Raw genomic sequence first — 19461 nt, 5'->3', positions numbered from 1 at the left:
TAGAACAAGGCCGTGAACCGTTTTACCATATCCTGAAACCTGAAAATAGTAGAGAAAACACCTGTCCATATTCATAGTGTTTGCTAGTATGTCAGGTTTGTTCATTTCCCACAGGCTGGTGGGAAAAGTGACTGTCCAGGGAGGGAGCAGCCTAGGTAAAATATATTTTCCTTGCCTTAGACTTGCTAAAGGAATGGAGCAGCAAAAGACTGCTCCCCTTTGCCTACAGAAGTTAATTTCTTTGCCAGCTATAGTTTTACAACGAAATAATTCCAAAGTGAAAGGACAAGCAGACCATGAGACCATAGATTCAGAGAAGGGACTGAAGGGGATTAATATTTTCTTCCCACTTGATGGTAACAGTGAGCACTGCTAGTACCAGTGGTCCTCGAGCTTAGCTCATGCTCTTTACGGCAGTCAAACAGCACTGAAGTTTCACCCCAAACTCTCCACCTAGCAAAATCCCCACATGCTACAAAATACCACATCTACCGAAAGCCACTCGTAGTTCACAATGAAATCACAATATCTTCAGTACAATTTTGATGTTTTGCCGTTGATGGATTAATTTCACCTAATAGAAATCCCTCACTTTCCTAGTCTTAGCCTGTGCCTACCTGAACAATTGTCAGGTCTATATGCAATTTAAAGTAGCACACTCATAAAAGAATAGCCTACTTCAAATGCAGGCAGTAACCTGTGTTTCTGAACTCATGACAGCACACAGCAAGACAAGAGGTAAAATCCAACTTCTGACAGTAACTGATACACCTCCTATTTACTGTTAAAAGCTACAGATGGGCTTAATAACTTTTTTTTTTTTTTTTTTTTAATAGGACTGCAGCACAGATGCATATTCTCAAAGAACATAAGACATCCCAAAGCCGGGGTCACTTAATTGCTTATCATTTCAAAACACACAGTTACACAGGCTGAGATGAAAGATAAGACTGTTCCTAAGTCCATTTGTTTTTTTGATCCTAGTGCCTTGTGCAAAAATGAGTGCCTAATCATCCTGCAGAAAGAATCATGTGTTTTGTCAAAAAAAATTAGATCTCGACATCCACACACCTGCATTTTCATATAATTGCACCATCTTAACTTTTATTTGCATTTAAATTTCAACCACTTGAAATGTACCCATTGAATGTATAGATTTGCATTTGCAGAAAGGCAGCAGTGTACTACTTTTTACACTCTTAAGCAAAAAAAAAGTTCTTCTATCAGTTAAGAAATTTGTTTCTACAAAAGAATGTGTGAAGAAGAAGAACTAATCAGATTCCACAACTCTGTATATACAAATATACATGCAAACATACAAATATACATGCACACACGTATTAATATATAAACGGTTGTGATAATCCCACACATTTAACCAAATACTTTCAACTTGGTAGTGAGAAATGTAACGTATGCCCCAATGTCAAAGTCTAAAGCAAGAATTCAGAATAGCTAGGGCTGGCAATTACCGATACATTTTGCTGTCCGTTAGACCAACTATGAAGCCTGACTTTTATTAGCTTAGAAGGGGAGCCCTCTGCCGGGTGAGGAGCCAATGCGCAATAGCCAGTGTGAAATCAGTTCTCCCACGGATGGACTGCCTTGCACACACTCCAAAACACGCTCTGCACTGCCAACAGCACAGCCAAGCCTGTGGTATGATGCAGAAAAGTCCTGACATGATGAAGAAAGGTTCTGGCAAGGGATAGGATTTGCACATCCTCCTCCACTGAGCCCCGAGGTGCTGCAGACAGGACTACAGGCTAAGCCTGACCACCACAGGCCAGGGCAGCTTTGTGACAAAATTCCAGGGGAGCAGGACCAGCACTGATACTCCTCTGCTCTGGTTATTGTGCTGCCAAGCTTGCTGATATTTTGTTTAGCTGAAAGCAAAGTGCCAGCTTTTTGGCAGTGCTGCCAGGATCCTCACTCAGTCCCCAGCAAGTGAGCCGTTAGGTGGTCTCATTACCTCACCTCTTACCTGTGACACAGCAAGTAGTAAAACCTACTTCATGCTTAAAACCTGCAGTATTTTACAGCAATAAAAGAGGACAGGCAGTCTGGACAAAGCGGCTCGAGGTCAGTAGGCATGCAGGCCATTACAGGCTCCAAATCACATGTACCAGACAGCAAGCAGCTCCTAACAGCCACTGCAGATTCCTCAGCGTCCCTCCACCCCAGCAGGACCCTGATCAACCCATGTTCTTCCCAAGAACCTCCAGTAAATCTCCCATACCGCTACCTGTCTCTACCAACCAGAGGGTAGATGGCTGGCTACCCGACCATCCAGGCACTAGCTGGTCAGAATGCCATGCCAGCAACTCTACCATGTCTTCATATACTGCACACAAAAGAACGGCATGTATTTTAACTTTGGTGTTTTAACTTTGCAGAGTGCTTAATGTTATTGTAATTCACAAAAAAAAAAAAAAAAAAAAAAAAAAAATTACTGAGTTTGTGATGAACACTGTAACAGGGAACAAAAAAAATCAGTCTGGCTTTGTGCAATAGAAAAAAATAAAAATCAAGTAATGGCCTAACATTAACTCCCGCTTTTGTACTATGGTGTGCATAGCACCACGTTAGTAGCTATAAGATGTCCAATTTAAGATGCTGGTCCAATCTACATACTTTCTATTGTGTTGAGGCAAGAAGGATAATAAGTGAGTGATGTGATAAGAAAAAGGCCTGCAGCTGTGCAAAAGTCTCTTCCCTATTCAGACATCTCCAGCCTTGCATATAATGTACCTATTCACTGCTTAAGACACCACTAGAACTTCATGCACAATTCATTTTAGACTGAATGTTTTCATGCAGGCCTAAGAATAACAGGAAGAAAAAGAAAAAAGAAAGAGAAAAAAGAAAAAGAAAAAAGAAAAAAGAAAAGAGGATGCTATCACTTCAGTCTGTGAAAAATAAAAGACACCTGGCTACATCAGTTTACCTGTAATTGCCCAATCCTCATTACACCATTTTCAACAAAATTGTTTCTGTTTAAAACCTCTTAAGTTCTGTATTTCTCAATTTCTATTACAGATCATCATTCTCAGAACACTTACATGAAAAAAAAAATCTCCTTCCTAAGCATCTTCAATTATTACAATGTCTCTAAATGGAAATTCAAGACACTGCAGTCAATAATCTTGAAGCTGATAATTTTGAAAAATACATCTTATCATCCTCTATAAGAACTATAAAAAACAGAGCACTTCAGATGATCAGGTCACTGAACCATTAAGGTGTTGAATGCAGTCTTGTGTCCTAATTCTGTAGGCTTATGAAGCATTCTATAAAAATTCAAGTTTTGAAAAGTATTTGAGCACTTTACAGGTCTAAGAGCAGAGACTAGTTAACCACAAAGTTTGAAAATTTGTAATTTTTTTTCAGCGTATTAATAGATATGCAAATGTTCTACTAAAAAACATACCATTGCTGGGGATGGACTGTGAAACACACACATAAGGAGATCTATTTTTGTAACAGATCATATGAAAAATCCCAGAAGGACCCTCAAAATAGACAATTGTATTACAAAACATTAATTAATTCAGATGAAATATTAAAAACAAACATTCGTTTTTCATGATTAATGCAGTGTCATGATTTTAATGGTTAATGAAATGTCAAACCCTATAAATCTGATTGATACAGCCACATTCCTTCAAGTACTCTAATGATACTTTCAGGATGACTACACTTCGTGTCCTCATTAGTAGCTCTAACATCAACACCTTTCAGTTTTATATTTTCCTCATAGGAAGTGTTTCAGAGCTATATGTAACTAAGTGATCTCTTAAGTGCAACTTACGAAACTCTCTCTTCTGACCCCAACTTTGTAATGCCCCACCCAACCACTGCCTCAAGCCATGTAAATTTACATATCCAAAAGTATTTGCAAACACATCATTTCAAAAAATGCTTTTATCAAGCTCTGTAGAATATAGAGGTTTCAAGAATGCATTTTGCTTTTTAAGGCTTATAACACATGGCAAAGATATGCCCATTCTTTAACAATAAGCAGTTATTTGCTGCTTAATAAGGTAAGACAAGTAGTCGTTAAAAGTTTGGACTCTGCTGGTTGTTATGAAACATTAGGAAGGGAAATACAGTGTCTCTAGAAATGTCTCCTCAACTATTTTGAGAAAAATGAAGAAAACCAATGAACTATAAATTAGCTGAAAAGGCATGTACATTAACCGTTAGGGGAAGGTTCCTAACTGAGTTAGGAAGGTTGGAAAAACCTTTCAATCAAAGTAGTAGGAACAGAAGTCTTTGTTTTAACCACTTAAAATTAATCTTTATTAGTTGAGGAAGGGGCTTATACAATGAACCTACCAGACGTACTAGCAATAATGCTTTTTTGTTGTTGTTGCTGTCTTTCTGCTGCTGTATTCCAGCTCTTCAAAACATAAGCAGCCCTACAAATCCTACTGCCATGAACTTTACCTTGTACTGTCAATAGAGGTGGGAGAGCTATAGCATGCCCAGGGTGCTATTCACTATGGCCCCATCCTTTGCTTAGATATTCTTGTTAATAAGCTGTAAAAGGAATTACCTCAAGCTAACATACTAAATCCCCCTGCATTAATAATTTCCTTTGCACACAGTAAGCAACTCTGCCTTCCTCCTACCAAATATTTGATTTAAAATCAGGGATTTTTGCATAAGTTAGCAGTGTGTTTTACTGTTTGTCAACTAAATTAGATGCTAACTCATGGAATCAAAACAAGTGCAATCTAATTTTCTTGAATGGGGTTTTAATACTTTCTGCACAGTTTATTGATACTGATTAATAAATCTTTTGGGTCTCTGGATTAAAATAATAAATATATGTAAATAAAGGGGAAAATTTCAGTTTCTTCAGATGATCTCTTTGGGGTATTGTTCAAGAAAATTTGTCTGGGAGTGGAGTGGCAGTTAACTAAAATCTTCAGAATATACTCCTCCCACCCCTACCACTGTATGATACACATTCTATTGGTTTACAAAAAATTCCTATTTTTTAATGAAAAAGAAAGGAACACCATGAGGCTGTAGAAAACATGGATACTAAACTGATTTTAATGCAAAAGAGTTTCTTATAAAACAAATGTTGCACATCACTACGGAAAATATTAACAAGTTGGTTCTGTAATTACTCTTGCATTGCTTGATTTGAAAAACAATGAACACTTACTGTCCTTAAACATAAACTTTAATATTAAAGAAAATAACACCATAAAACTTTTAAAATTAGGAATTTTTACCTGGTACAGGCTGTCTCTCATTCCATTCACTTGTGATTAAAACCTCTAGGATCTTTATGTGGTGTTCAGTATTATCAGAGCTGCAAGAGATGGATTAGACAGTAAGAAACAGGAAAAAGACAGAAGTTTACTTTAGTGTTATTCAAAAGAATCAGAAAAAATACAATAATGCTAGTAAAAAATAACGTGACATAAAATAATAACGTACCTTGCTATCTGGAATTTGAAAAGCAGAGGGCTGAAAATTTCAGCTAGAGACCTTGCATTCAGGAGGTTTTTGCTGGAGGCTTGACAAAGTCTGAGGAAATGTTTGAGCAAATATTGGAGTGTGAGCCAATACTGGGGAGGTATATTTGGAGATCTGATGAGTTTCTTCAGCAACTGAGCATATTCCTCTGAGCTCTGGACTTCTGCAAGCAAACAGATAAAAAGCTCTTGATATCAGAACAAGAAAATTTAACAAGTAAAATGTAACTATATATGACTCTTTTGCAAGCATCAATCTTACAGAAAAATAATAAAAATTATGTCCTTTGTGAGTGCTGCAAGACTTGTTTCTTCTTTTGAAAAAAGTGAAATGCTCAGGGAAAAGTAAAGAACAAGTATTTAAAAGTCAAATGGAAACAGATATGCATTTTGGTAAAAACCACAATGTGTTCAGAGTGTACTGGTAGAAGTCTGTCTTGTGTTTAGCGTCACACATGATTGGGTAATTCTGAGATGCACAAGATAAGTCTCACAGGTGCTGTTCTAACTTTGAAGGTTACCAGTAGCAATATCCTGTCCTGGGACATATAACAGAATACTAGGCCCACGAGCTGAAAGCCTGTAAGTTGTGATTGTTTGAAACGACCACTATGGATGATGACTCTTACACGCCTGCATTTGTCACTTCATAATCTGTTAACTCCCAACATACTGCAGAACACCATGACCTCTAATACATTTACTTTGTCAGCACTGATAAAAAGTTAAAAATTAGCTTTCTGCACACAGATAAGTCCTTGATTTTTCCCCCACAGTTTTTCTATAGTCATTCTACCTCCTAAAATGCAGAGAACTGGGCTATCCCTATATTTTGCATTATGTTAACTTAAACGGGTAAGTAAATAATGCCTGTCTAGATCTGAACTGAAACAGCTTCCACCAAAAGCAATGAAAGTATCTTTTTTTTTTTTTTGAGATGCTGCCAGGTTGTTCAGAATCTTCCGTGTTCTGTGGGGGACAGCTGGATCACTGGGTGCTCACAATCCTAACAAAAGCTCCTTTGTTTGACATTTGAAATAATTCAGTGTTCATACCTTGAGCTACAGAAATCATGTCACTGTAAACAGCTGCTGGAATGATGGGATTTGGCAGGTCCAGGAGATATCTCTTGAGAGCATCTGATAAAGTGTGTACATCAAAAGTCTCTAAATCCAATGAAGAGGCATCTAAAGGGAAAGAGCAACATACTTTTTAGACATTAGAAATTGGAAGAAATGTACAGGTTTGTGATATGAACTCTTTATACCAAGCCAAAACTGCTAATTAATATCTGGTTTATGGGGAACAACTCAAAAGACATAATGGAAGACACCAATATGCATCTTTGACATGAGGAATATACAGTGCTCAACACTATGTCCAGGCCTTTGGCATCCGATGAACCAAATGACTATCACAGCTTGCATAGCCTTCTGTCATGTACAGTGCAGGGCTGACCTCATAATAATGGTAGTGACTTGCTGGATGTTGGCAATGTTGTGGAACATCAGAATATTTTTAACAGGTCTCTGTTTTACCTGTAAATATTTTGTGTAAGAAGTAAGTATTAATCAAGGCTTTGCTCAAATGCAGGTTCTCTGCTGGCAGCTCCTTCTATTATGACTGGAAGCTTGATTAACAACTTGGGGCCCCATGTCTGTAAATATTTATGTGAGTAAGTGGAAACAAATAGACACGTGCAAAACTTGGTGCTTGGTGCACCATCAGTTGGGATTTATCTTGTAAAACCTGGTATCCTTCCAGCATAGTTATGACTCGAGCTAAGGTCTGAGAGTGCCACTAATTCTTAGCACTGAAGCAAGGAATATCAACAGCAAAAATAAAAATAGGAAAACACAGAAATGCTTAGTGTGAGCAAGATTGGCTTTCCTCCTAAAACATGAAAATCTGCTGCACTAAAGTCTCAAATGTTTACAAAAAGATGCATGTTTGGTACAAGAATTCAAATATACCAGTGCTGACTGACTTTCCAGAGTAGCCAAGTCCCCTGTAAAATAACTCTTGAGCCTATTTGGCCAGCTTAAACCAAACTCAGCAGGAAGGTAGAGGACACAGTTACAAAGTGTGTCTACACATACTGTAAAATAAGGCATCCGAGAGAGTAGTGAAACACTTAGTGGTCCTCCTTCCCCTTCTTTTTTTCCCCAAAGGAAAGCTTGCAGTAGGAGCTCAATCTTTGTCAGACACCAAAGAATCCACTTGAGAAAATTATGATGGAAAAACTTGTAGCGTGGCTATGAATTCCACAAAAGCAATGAAGCATCAGAGAATCCAACCACAAATTTCTACAAAACAGTTTTCAATAGTTCTGTTGCTCACGGGATGTTTATTTCATAATTCATGTTAAGTCCTGATTCTCTCAGTGTTGACCCATTCTCTGAAGTACATCCCAAATTATTATAATGAATACACGAGTAAAAATAAACTTGTGGTACTCTGCAACTCTTTGGGTGTGAAGTCATAAACAGATCTTAACTATTCTGTCTGCTGAGCTGGCCAGATGCAAATCAGTTTTGATTTTGGAGCTAAGTAGCACTGTGTTGAAGCTACCAGGCAGTTATCCAAATTAATATGCAGACCATTGTAACCATAAGCAGAACAGCACATTAATGCTGTTCATGGTTCAGAAAACAAAGCTGACTTGCACACTGATAGATCAAGAGAGCAGGCAGAGGAAATCGGGTCTGCTTGTATCCATGTATCTGGACGCCTACTGCACTGTCTCTGTCCTGGAAGACTCTGATAGTATGTTAAAGAGAACAGAGAAAGAGATTGTTACTGAAGGGTAAAGTCCTGATTTCCCTTCCTCAAACCTAATTACATTTTAAAGAATACACGTAAACCACAAGTTTTTGATCTTAGGAGATAGACAAACCTTTCATAAAAGTGCACATTAGTTTCAAGGCTTAACAAGGGATCCAAATAAATTAAGAAATGTACCCATTTTGTTACTGTAAATAATATAATTAGAATAGTAAAAATAAGGTTTAGGCAGCTAGCACCACAAGCAGATCTCCTGTCTCTGCTTTCATGCATGTACTTCTCTCCCACCACAATCAGTAGAGGACTAGATGCTCTTTTGATTTGAAGGAATGGTCAACTCATGGTATCATCTCTTGTTCATTTTACTAATAGTTGTAATTACTAAAACTGATGAGAGCTAATTTACAGTATGAGTTGCTTGCTTAGTCTGTTTGCCAATACGGCATGTAGCCAGTTTCCTTTCCTAGCTCTTATATTTCTGTGCTCTTTCATGCAAGAGGAAGCTCACAACACATGTTGCACCCCAGCTTGCAAAGGCACGGTCAAGCACTCCTGCTAAAATAGCTCCTCATCTCTCACAGTGCAACTGACTTTTGTCACGCCAGTATATTCTGGCATGAAAAAAAAAATAGTACCAAAGAGAAGGAAGTATATTTCAGAGAAGTTGAATGGGTATGTGGTGTTAGTGGTGTAACTGCATTTTACTGTCCAAAGCCTGAGAACCCAGGCTACTGCAGCAACATAGATCAATTCTCGATTTCCCCTCCAGCATCATCTCTGTACTAGGCAAGCAACATTCAGCTATTGCCTCTCACCACACCAAAAAAAAAAAAAAAAAGCATGCACAGGACTGCATGTAAACAATTGGCCATTTGTTTACAAAATATTAACCGGTAGCCTTACAGGAATACTGCATCTTTCGCTTGCCTCTTAAAACAAACAAACAACTCCCCACCCTCACCGTCACCCCCCCCTACTTTTTTTTTTTTTTTTTTTTTCTGAGCAGCTAGACTTTTAGTCCTTGAATAAGCAAGTGGTCAAGAAATTATTAAAATCACTATTATTGAGAAAAGAACCATACAATGAAAAAAAAAAGACAACCCGCAAAAGCAAATAAATACTTTAATACTTTTCATATTAAGTGTAAACTTTACTAAGCTTTTTTTTTTTTTTTTTTTAACTGATATTTGCCTGTTTAGTATTATATTATCCAGAATCAGATCATACATAAGCTGAGTAGGGGACCAAATAAAATGGTATCAGTGTGACCACAAAATCCATCTAGTGCTTTAAGGAAGAAAGCTGTACTTACCACATTCAAGAATTTGTCTTAATTCTGCTGAGCTGCTTGAGCCTTGTGTTACATACAAAGTTGAGCACTCCAGACCTTCAAAACAAAATCGATGGGATACATAAATATTCCAGTGACTGTTGCCATGAGACAACATACTTCTGTTTTCTTCAAATAAATGCCTACAGTATAAATTAGCAACATTCTCCCACCACCACCCTCCTACTGAATGTGATTGCTTTTCAAGGCTCTAAAACACTTCTTTATACATGCTAACTGATGGATCTGCAGACAGAGCTGGACATTGAAGCTCAGAGATCCCAACAGCCCCCCATTCTTGGCATAATGCTTCACAAGAAGACCACAGAAGGCCAGGACTAGGAAACAGAGGCACATATCCCAGGGAAGAAAACAGCCTGCAGGAGCAGCATGGGAGCCAGATCTTCTTTTATACTCTACGTGAACGTATCTACTCATCGAAACAGGTAAGTTCTTCTTTTAGGTAAATAGAAGTAAGAAGCCCGAGTTATGCCACTGCAGGAATGGGACATGGACATGACAAAAGTTCTGACATTTCCAAGTTAATGTCAAAGACTTAACTGAGGCTTAAAAGCATGCTCAACTTTTGCCACCCTATGTGGTTAGCAGTGACAGACAGTATGGAACAGGCAAGTCTTAGGCTGCTGTTGACTATTTGTAGAGCCTGAAACCTCACAGTGTATAAAGAGGTACGTCATTGGTGAGAGAAAATGTCTGTATATGCCCCATAATATGTCTGGCTTACACAAGTAACAAAAAGCATTGGTAGATCACTCTTCAGCCTACCTTTCTTTTCAATTGTCTCCACTATCTTGATGAGGATTGGTGGAGCAACATCAGGAGGTGAAAACTGCTCTGTAAGATCTGGAAGTGAAAAAGCTGCAAAAGAAAAAAGAAGAAAAAAAAGAAAAGAAAAATAAGCCAAGGTACAGCTGAATTCAATTTCTATTTATGAAAATAATGACGCATAATGAAACCTGCTAATATTTAAGCACGGAACACATTTGTCTTATCAGCTGTAAAAGACTGTGCAAACATCCCACTTGTCAGGCCTAAATGAGAACACTCCACAATTTACCAGAAAGCTGTAAAAATGATGACGACTGTATTTTTACAGCATTTTCTTTCAGAGATTTCAATCAGTGCTAGATTCACCCTGCATATTACACAAGAAAAGAAAATATAATAAAAGTTTGCCACTTATGGAAGGACAGAAATACAATGTAGGAAAAAAAAGAAAAATTTTGTTCCTGAAGCATTTACATCCACTGTGCACCAGATGAGGGAGCTAAACACATCACCATTTGGGAGCTGCTGATCCACTAGGTAAACGTGCAAAAGCACAAAATAGCAGGAGAAACAAATGTTCATATTCGTGTAAAAGCTAAGTGATATGTGTATGTATATAAATATATACTTCACTTTTCAAGCTTAATTGTATTAACAGCATAGTTTTACTGAAGCAGGAATTTTCTTTTCTACAATAACCAGTTAAGAATAAGTAGCAGTCTAATCAGAAAGAAACATTTTGTCAATTCAAATAAACCTGCATACTGATTCTGTACAGTCAGTTTTCATGCAACGTGATTTCTTCACTAAGACAACATACAAATTAATGTTTTGGCGCTATGATGTAAGGGATGATCTATCTCTAAATGCGTAATTTTAACCAAAAGAATATTTTCAATGTTTTAGACAGGTTCTGGTGAATTCCTGGAAAGCAAAAACATTTACATAAAGATATTATTAAACAGCTGCCAGAAACATCTGGCATTCTTTGATGGGTTATGATTAATAAACAAAGCTTAATCATTGAAGTAAAAGTTGCCAGTTGCCTAAGTGATGGTGATCTCTGGACAATTAAATTCATCATGGACAGATTGAGAACAACACTTAAACACACATACACCTACCTGTGCATGCACATTAACACACCATATTTCTAGAAGCCTGAAACTGAACTGAATTGTTATAATAATTAAATAGGAGGATGAAAAAAAGAAGAAGAAGAAACAATAGGAGAAATATGAATACCGAGTTTTTATTGAAAATATTTTAGATAAGCAAAAAATTAAATACACCACAACTGAGAGAGCAGGCAATTCTGGCTGAGACCTTACCCTAGTTTGGAAGCATCAATGACATATCTTTTTAAAAATGCAAACAATTTAGAAGTGCAAAAGACAGGAAGTAAGTTACAGAAGAAATCTGGAAGTGAAGAAAATAGAAGAATGAAAGACAATTTACATAATATTTACAAACTAGGAGTAGAAGTAGATTGTACTGGTACACTGAGACATGCTACTTGCAAAAGGAATCAGAATTATGGTATGAAAATGATGAAGTACTTTCCAGTCCATTCATAACTGAAAAGGACATTAGAAAAATATCTGCTAGTTTAAACAGCTTAATTTAGGATGCCCAGAAAATGAGCATTCAGGAGTCCCAAAGAGTTGCCTCAGCAGATTTCTGGCCTGATGTTACTTTTTCACGACTCCTGGAACATCAGAACAACTCCTGGGGATCAAAGGAGTTCTAATGCTCTACCCGTACCCTGAAAAGACAAGATGACCCTGATGACTACACACTAATTAAATTGGGCAAATCTTGGGCAAAATAGAGAAACGCTTGATATATGAGATTATTATGATAAAACAATAAAAGGCTGCACTGTAAATAAGGACTGTCTGCATACCTTTTAGAGGATAGGTTTTATTAAAAAACACACACATTACTTCCTTCCTTGATGGGATCAAAGAAAAAAAAAATGCAAATGAGTTGACAAACTCTAAAGTTTTGTCAGATAGCAGGCTTAGAACAACCCTGCAATTAAAGCCTACATACAAAGTGTGTGCTCTATAGGTGAAGCCAACCAGCAGATCTCCAGGTGTAGTTATTAATGTAGAACAAACTACTCATGGAGGCACAGATTTCTTCATCTCTTCACATTGTTAAACCACTTCCAGGTGCCTTTTCGAACACATCCTTTATCTTAACATCATGTCTGCTTTATCAAACCCAAGTTGGGTTCAAATGCAAGACTTCACAGTCCAAGCAGCCTCTCCTGAGTCATGCTGAAATAAAGGCCATCTGATTTGTAAAACTGATATCAAATAATTCTTTTCAACCCCAAACTACGAGTCCATCTTATAGTCAAGGCAAATCTACTGAAAGAATAAATGAATTACTAGATCAGAAATGTATCAATGGGTGTTCTACAAAAACACTCCAAGTATGACATACTAATAGAGTCACAGAAACCTAAGGGCATAAAATGCATCCCTAACATGGTAGCAAAACAGAAGTATGTTTTAAGAACAGAGTTTGCATAGTTTTAATTACAAAAATAATTTTCTGCTCCCTTAGATAGCCAGTTACCTTACTCCTTCTTAAGTAACATCAGAGTAATTGCATCATCTCTGAACAAAGATAACATCTCATAACTCCAGCTGGAGGCAGCAGTTCTGTCTAAACTGAAATTGAGCAAGAAAAGGAGAGATGAATAGGGAGAAAGAGATAGACGGAAGTCAGTCTGACAGACACTATTCAGCTGTCATCCTTTGTTTCAGGCAGCAGAGATGACTATGCTTTCTCACACTAACCAAAATGTGCCTTGAAATGATGGCAAGGGATATACTGCAAATGGCTATAAACAAGGTGTATTTAGAAAATTCTGTTTCTCACTAGATTTAGATTTTTGTACAGGACGGATGAATTAGGATTGATAAACAAAGCTCAAACATTAAAGTAAAATCCAAGCAAACAAAAAGGGAAAATCTAATGTCAAGGGAAGATTTCAGTTCATGGGAAGACACTGCAGTTAAGAAAGACTATGGAACACAGTTTGTCCCCAAGGGACATAAAGAATGGGGTGGATGCATACCTTAACCAGATTACTTGAACAGAGAATGCCTCTGCATCTCCACGCTTTTCATTTACACTTTAAAGAGGGTCTTAGCTTATAAACTAAATTTCTTTCCTAATCTGTTACTGAATCTCTTTGTTTCACAGTATCCTTAGATCAATAATATTCTTAGATGATGATAATGAAAAGCTTTTGGAAGCACTTACCTTTGCCATTATGTAAAATCTACAACAAGTCTACAGAACATGTGCACATAGAGCAAACATTGCATTGGTTAAAATAAAATATTTCCTACACTGGAAAAATATCAAAAATAGTAATAAAATATAAAAATAGAAACCAGGATTTCTGATTTCTTCTCTTCTTCCCTATATCCCATGCCAATTCTCCAAAAGCGGAAATTTTTATCCATTAGAGACCTTGCTGAACTTTTAAATATGAAGAGAGCCTTTAAAATAATGAAAATCTACTCCATAAATACATAAGCTACAGAATACTTATGAATTTGACTAAAAATCCAGGATAATCACCTCTCTGTTAATGCTAAGAATACATTAGTGAGTACAAGATCAATAGCAAAAAGACACACATGAACATGAAAAAAAAGTTACTTTCAGCACAGTAATGACAGAACAGTACCTCTAAACAATACAGTTATAGTGCTCAACAACATTGAATAAATCCTCACTTTATAAGCATGGAGGAGATATTAACAAATGAATATTACTTAACCCCCCACATATTCTAGTATTTCCTACTCATTACTGTCATTTCCCATATTATAGCGTCATATTTCCTACATTATAGCATCATATTGTCTTGTACTTTAAATTCCCAAAATTTTGCACAAAATAGAAAATTATGTCCATTTTAAGCCGAAGATCTCGCAAAACACACATCTGTTAGAAAAAAAGAAGACTCAGCAGTATTTGCAGAACTGAAGCCAGTTTGCAACATCTACACAAAAGACAGCCAAATTTGGGAAGTGCCCTTCATTTTCAAAATGATTATAAGAAATGGCAGAGGCTAACCTGAAGAAAACCACAGCTTGTTTTGGAAAAACAATTTGAATTCTGTAGCCAGAACACAAGGCATCCTTAAAGAAGTCCTAATTCTAGGTTAGATTATCTAGAAGAAAATATAGCATGCATATTCAGATATTTCCAGTGGAAAAGGAAAACTTTTCAGATAGGTCACTTTTAGTAAAAGAGGAAGATAATAAATTCTGACATGCAATCTTCATTTAGTACCTGATTTCAAAAGTATCTTTTGCTTTGAAGCATGCTGTAGCACAGCACAGAGGTTTGGAGAACCAAATCCAGTCTTAAGAATCTGAGCAACTTTGTAGATCCCTTTACTACAATCCAGTATCAGTTTTTCGCTTAGAGCAATCATTTTTTTTTTCCCAAAATCCTGTGCTTTATTTTTTTTGAAATCCCACTGTCTCCAAAATAATAAGATTCTGAAAAGCTGTCATACAGTTTTCGTGTCTTCTTTCTAGTCACAAGCCTGGTAGTAGGTCTCCAGATAGTAAGGAAGCTTCTGATGACACACGATAAAAGCTGGATTTTCCACTAGCTCTATTTTTACCTTGCCACAGTGAGAACCAATGAGAGGAACCACAAGTCAGGGTTCTCTCCAATCTGTGAACTCTTTACTCTCCCTGATACAGACAGGCCTGAACAGCACTAAGGCAACCGCAACGTGTGGGAGATGAGAGCATACCTTACGTTCAAGGGTTGCCAACACAGCTACAAAGTGCAAGATGAAACCAGCCCGCAGCTGCACCTTTTGGAAGGCTTCTCAGTAAAAAGAGATATTTTAGAGTTAGTACCTGGCAACGACAAGTGGAAATTTAAAGCTGGAATTTGGCTTCAGAAGTTTCTGAGCCAAATCTTTCGTTACTGTTGGAAGAAGAATGAAAATGAATACATTAAAAAAAAAAGTAAAAAAGTTACATTAAAAAAAAAAAGTTACATTAAAATGTAACAACACAAATCATGTAAGGAAGTTCAATTTCTGGATATTTTACAGGAACTATCTACTAACATTACTTGAATTTAGCTTTGAATCAAGACTACTCCATCTTTCTTCTTTTTTTTTTTTTTTTTTTTTTTTCCAGAAATGGCATTTAAAGTTGTTTATACATACTGCATTTGATGACAACACGACTGTACATAAAAGCGTAGTATTTGACAGCACAGGTCTTAAGATGATCATAACTGGCTTATGTGTGTGCAGATACATTCTTTAAATGTGTATCCACCTACATAGTAAAGTATGCAGTCACAAGATTTTCACATATCCATGTTTGAAAGTCATTCAGTATGTCCAAACACGAATGCTTTAACCAGCAGTAAGTACTGTGCATGGGAAAAGTACTTCACCATTATCAGATATTTTCCCTGAAAGAGAATCTGAATTTCAGTGAGGATCCTGGCAGCCTGGCATTGCTGCAGAGCTGTTCAGGCAGTGGCATGTATTAAGGGAGCCTGGTGTACTTGGTGTACTGTGTGTCCTTCCTGCTAGCAGTCCTCAGGGTGGAGAGACAGCAGTGTATTAAGGGCTCTCATGAAAAGCCCCATCTGTGGAAACCAGAGTGCAGGTCATGTAACACTGGGAAGCACCAGGAGTGCCTCTGCAAGGCTGGTCAGGTGGCCTGGTGCTTCTCAGACACCATGGTAGTGGCTGCTCCAGACAGAGCCTCACTTGGCCGTCTCTGCCCCTCAGCACCCACCTCCATCAGCAGGGGACGAAAGGCTACGTGAACCTCACAGCCCATCAGGGAATGAAATTAGCCTGACTGACACAAAATCCATAACTTTTAGTGTGGGGGCATTTCATGGCCCCTTGTACGTTTTGTTACAGTCTTAGGAAGCAACAGTTTTTGTAGAAACATTTGGTAGAACAAGTATGAGGGATCCGTGCTTTAAGTTCAAGCAAGACAGAAGAAGACTAGTCTGGCATTACAAATAAATACCACAGAGAAATTCACTCTGAGGACAGTAACCTTGCCTCAGCACCTGTAATTTTAGAGAGCTTAATGACATTTACCAAAAGAACAAACAAATACAGTATTTAGAACTGCCCACCTGTTATTAGCAAAAGGTTTTGACTGGACAGGGATGAAAGACAAGAAGGTGAGAGTGAAGACAAAGAAGTTTATGTCATTGTGTGTCATAGATAAATCAAGCACTACAATAGACAGTAAATTCAGCTGCAACTGTTGGAAGAATAAAAGACCTCCCCTTGGGCCCCTTCTGACCTAGGATGATTCAGGTTTGACTGCAATTAAATTCTCCTAAGGGCTGAAAACACCATTGAAAATGGCAGGAGTGCTCAACCACCTTTTCCAGTACTCATTTAATTAGAAATATTTCAAAAATATTAATGGGAAAATATGAGAGTTTTAAACTTCAGTGAATTTGACACGTCATTATGAGTGGCTTAGTAAGTCTGTCTACTATTACTTGCCTTTTATTTTTATCAGATGTCGTCAATCAGGCAGACTCTGTGAACTCAGAATACCACAGAAGCCATGGCTGATAGAGGAGACTACATCCAAGAGAAATGAAGAGAGACGAAGATTATCTGAGTACTAGAAAAAGAAAAGGTCTTTCCCACTAACGCTATCAGCCTTCAGGCTCACAAGAAGCCCATCTTAATGTAGGCTGAAAAATGTCTGCAAGTCAAGATTTATTACCGTATGAATGAACTCAAAGCTCTGAAAAGGAATGGAGAAATAGTGTCTGCTGGTGACCTTACGTGACTGAATTACAACTGGGAAGCTTGATGGAAATACTGCTGATTCTAAAGCCCCATCAGAAAATTCTTCTATAATATGCAGCCAGCCCAGTTTACTTCTTCCATTTGTCAGCAGGTGTTGACTACATGCTAGAAGACAGTGACAACTTAATTCAGATGTTGTCTGCTAATGGTATGTTGAAGATACTAGCCTCAGTGAAAATACAGAGCTGTACAGGAAAAACAGTTTACCATATCAGTGGTCAGTCCTCTTTTTCCTTCATCTACAATGGATAAACACTCAAGTAAAGCAGAATGTAACAATTAACTCATGGATAAACAATACTCTGTTAATATTCTTTTGGACTTCAGTCACTTTTTAAAGCATTCGTATTTCTTCTGTGATCCTACATCAGACACGTAGGGGGACAAGAATTTTTTGAAGGGATTTATTCCAAAAGATAACTGCTGTAATTCTTACCAACGTGACCTTCTGAACTTCAATCCATCCCTACACACTGATCAATCACAAAGCCAGAATTTACAGAAACCTAATGTGAGGTATGTACCAACAAACACCCCTTATAAGCTTGAAAATTCAGGGCATTTCAGACTGATACTTGTAGAAAAAATGTGTAAGTTGTAATATATGGTACTTAACAGAATAAGGCCATCCAGTCATTTCTTCAGGAAAACAATTATATGCATAGCATGACAGGGGCATTTATAGTCCAACCCACTGAATCTACAAGGGTTAGAATAAAAACTGAATGTTACTTCATTTTTTTCCTGGCTAGACATAATATATGGAAAAAGACATAGTTACCTGTATAAATCAATGCTGTAACTGACACAAGTCACATACTTTGCTTAGATACTTTCCAAGGTTATCAGCACATATATGCAAGCAATGATCTGATTGATAAAAAATCATGTGCATGGTGATTACGCAGGAAGTTTGGGGAGCTGGGAGAACAAACTCCTCTCTTCATCCGCTTTTATAATGTCACAGCAGCTGCACTAAAGAGAATAAGGGGCAACTGTTGGGAAAAGAAACAACCCAGGGCACATACAGATTAGTACAAGAAACTCATCTATAAACAGTAGATGGCAGAACTAGACAGAATAAAACTTTGATTTGACATAGGAAGCCATATTTTATAATTTACCAATTCTCTAGAAAGAAATCTGGGGTCTCCTTACCCTTCTCTGACACAAGAAAATCAATACTTGTCAGAGAGCTGTTGCATTAATCATTAAAAAAAACACATCTAAGACAAAACAGAATGAAAGTTCAGACAGAAAGAAAGAAACGACAGGCTGTGTCTGACTTGAGGAAAACTCAGCTGCACAAATGTGCAGAAAATATAAAGCCACCAAGTAACAGCAGTGTAGAATACTATATTCCTTCATAATAGTTTAATACTTCTAATAGTGACTGCTAATCATGTTTCACACCTATTAATTTAATGTTTCATAAAGCCCTACTTGTATGATCTGTTGAAAGGGAAGTGATACTGTCTGTACTGGGCAGGAATTCTGTACATAATATTCCATCAGATTAAACCTCAGTAACTTTATGAATTATGAGCTGTCAGGCACTTTTCTCATCTGCGGCAGAATATACTTCTTAGAAATAGGAGCTATAAATAAGACAACAGATGTTCTTTGTTGGCTTCAACTGAAGCACAGATAATTTTTAAAAAGCAGACCGTAGTTAGGACCTGTAAAAACAGTATTTTGCTTCCCTCTATGGGTGAATTTTTGCAGTACTCCTTTTTAAACTATAACTGAGCATTTGAAATGGCTGCAACTATTTCCAATTAGTATTAGCAAAATTAGAGAAACAGGAAGCCCTGTTCTAGGGAAAAACTACACAGCTTAAGAAAAAAATATTATGTAGAACATAATCTGTCCTGCAGTTCACTGCACTGTAATGTCATATACAATGCTTGAACTGCTTTGCAAAAGAAAACTCCTTACAAACTGAAGGAAATGGGAAAAGTACTTGTTTATTCAACTGCCTTTCAAAGTGTTGCCAGGCAAGCAGAAACAGTAAAATAAGAAATAACCAAGAATGCAGTAAAATAAGATGTCTTTCTGCTTCTAAGTAGAGGAAGGCACACAGTGAGCTGAAAAGCCCACACCAAGCACTGCTGGAGGTATGCACCAAGTGGGCAAGGAGTGGGGTCCCTCACTACCAGTCTGGGAGAGGTGCATCTCACCTCCTTCCAGCCCTACAG

At 37.4% G+C, this 19461-nt stretch overlaps 1 protein-coding gene across 2 annotated transcripts in view; it reads right to left on the bottom strand.

Annotated features, from left to right (window-relative positions):
• PIK3R1 (phosphoinositide-3-kinase regulatory subunit 1) overlaps nt 1-19461 on the bottom strand; it is a 58366-nt gene that overhangs the window by 15018 nt on the left and 23887 nt on the right. Inside the window, exons 1-6 of one of the 2 annotated variants that reach the window (XM_068666076.1) lie at nt 14725-14974; nt 10396-10488; nt 9592-9666; nt 6551-6682; nt 5458-5659; nt 5250-5329 (exon numbers count right to left, since the gene is read on the bottom strand). In XM_068666076.1, coding sequence (XP_068522177.1) covers nt 5250-5329; nt 5458-5659; nt 6551-6682; nt 9592-9666; nt 10396-10488; nt 14725-14869 — 727 coding nt within the window. In that variant the 5' untranslated portion in view covers nt 14870-14974. Of the gene's footprint in view, nt 1-5249; nt 5330-5457; nt 5660-6550; nt 6683-9591; nt 9667-10395; nt 10489-14724; nt 14975-19461 lie in introns of those variants that run through there. The other variant, XM_068666075.1, reaches the window with a different exon arrangement.

Source organism: Anas acuta, chromosome Z (genome assembly GCF_963932015.1).
Source record: "Anas acuta chromosome Z, bAnaAcu1.1, whole genome shotgun sequence".
NCBI classification, from domain to species: domain Eukaryota; kingdom Metazoa; phylum Chordata; class Aves; order Anseriformes; family Anatidae; genus Anas; species Anas acuta.
This window is presented reverse-complemented; position numbering and strand designations above follow the sequence as displayed.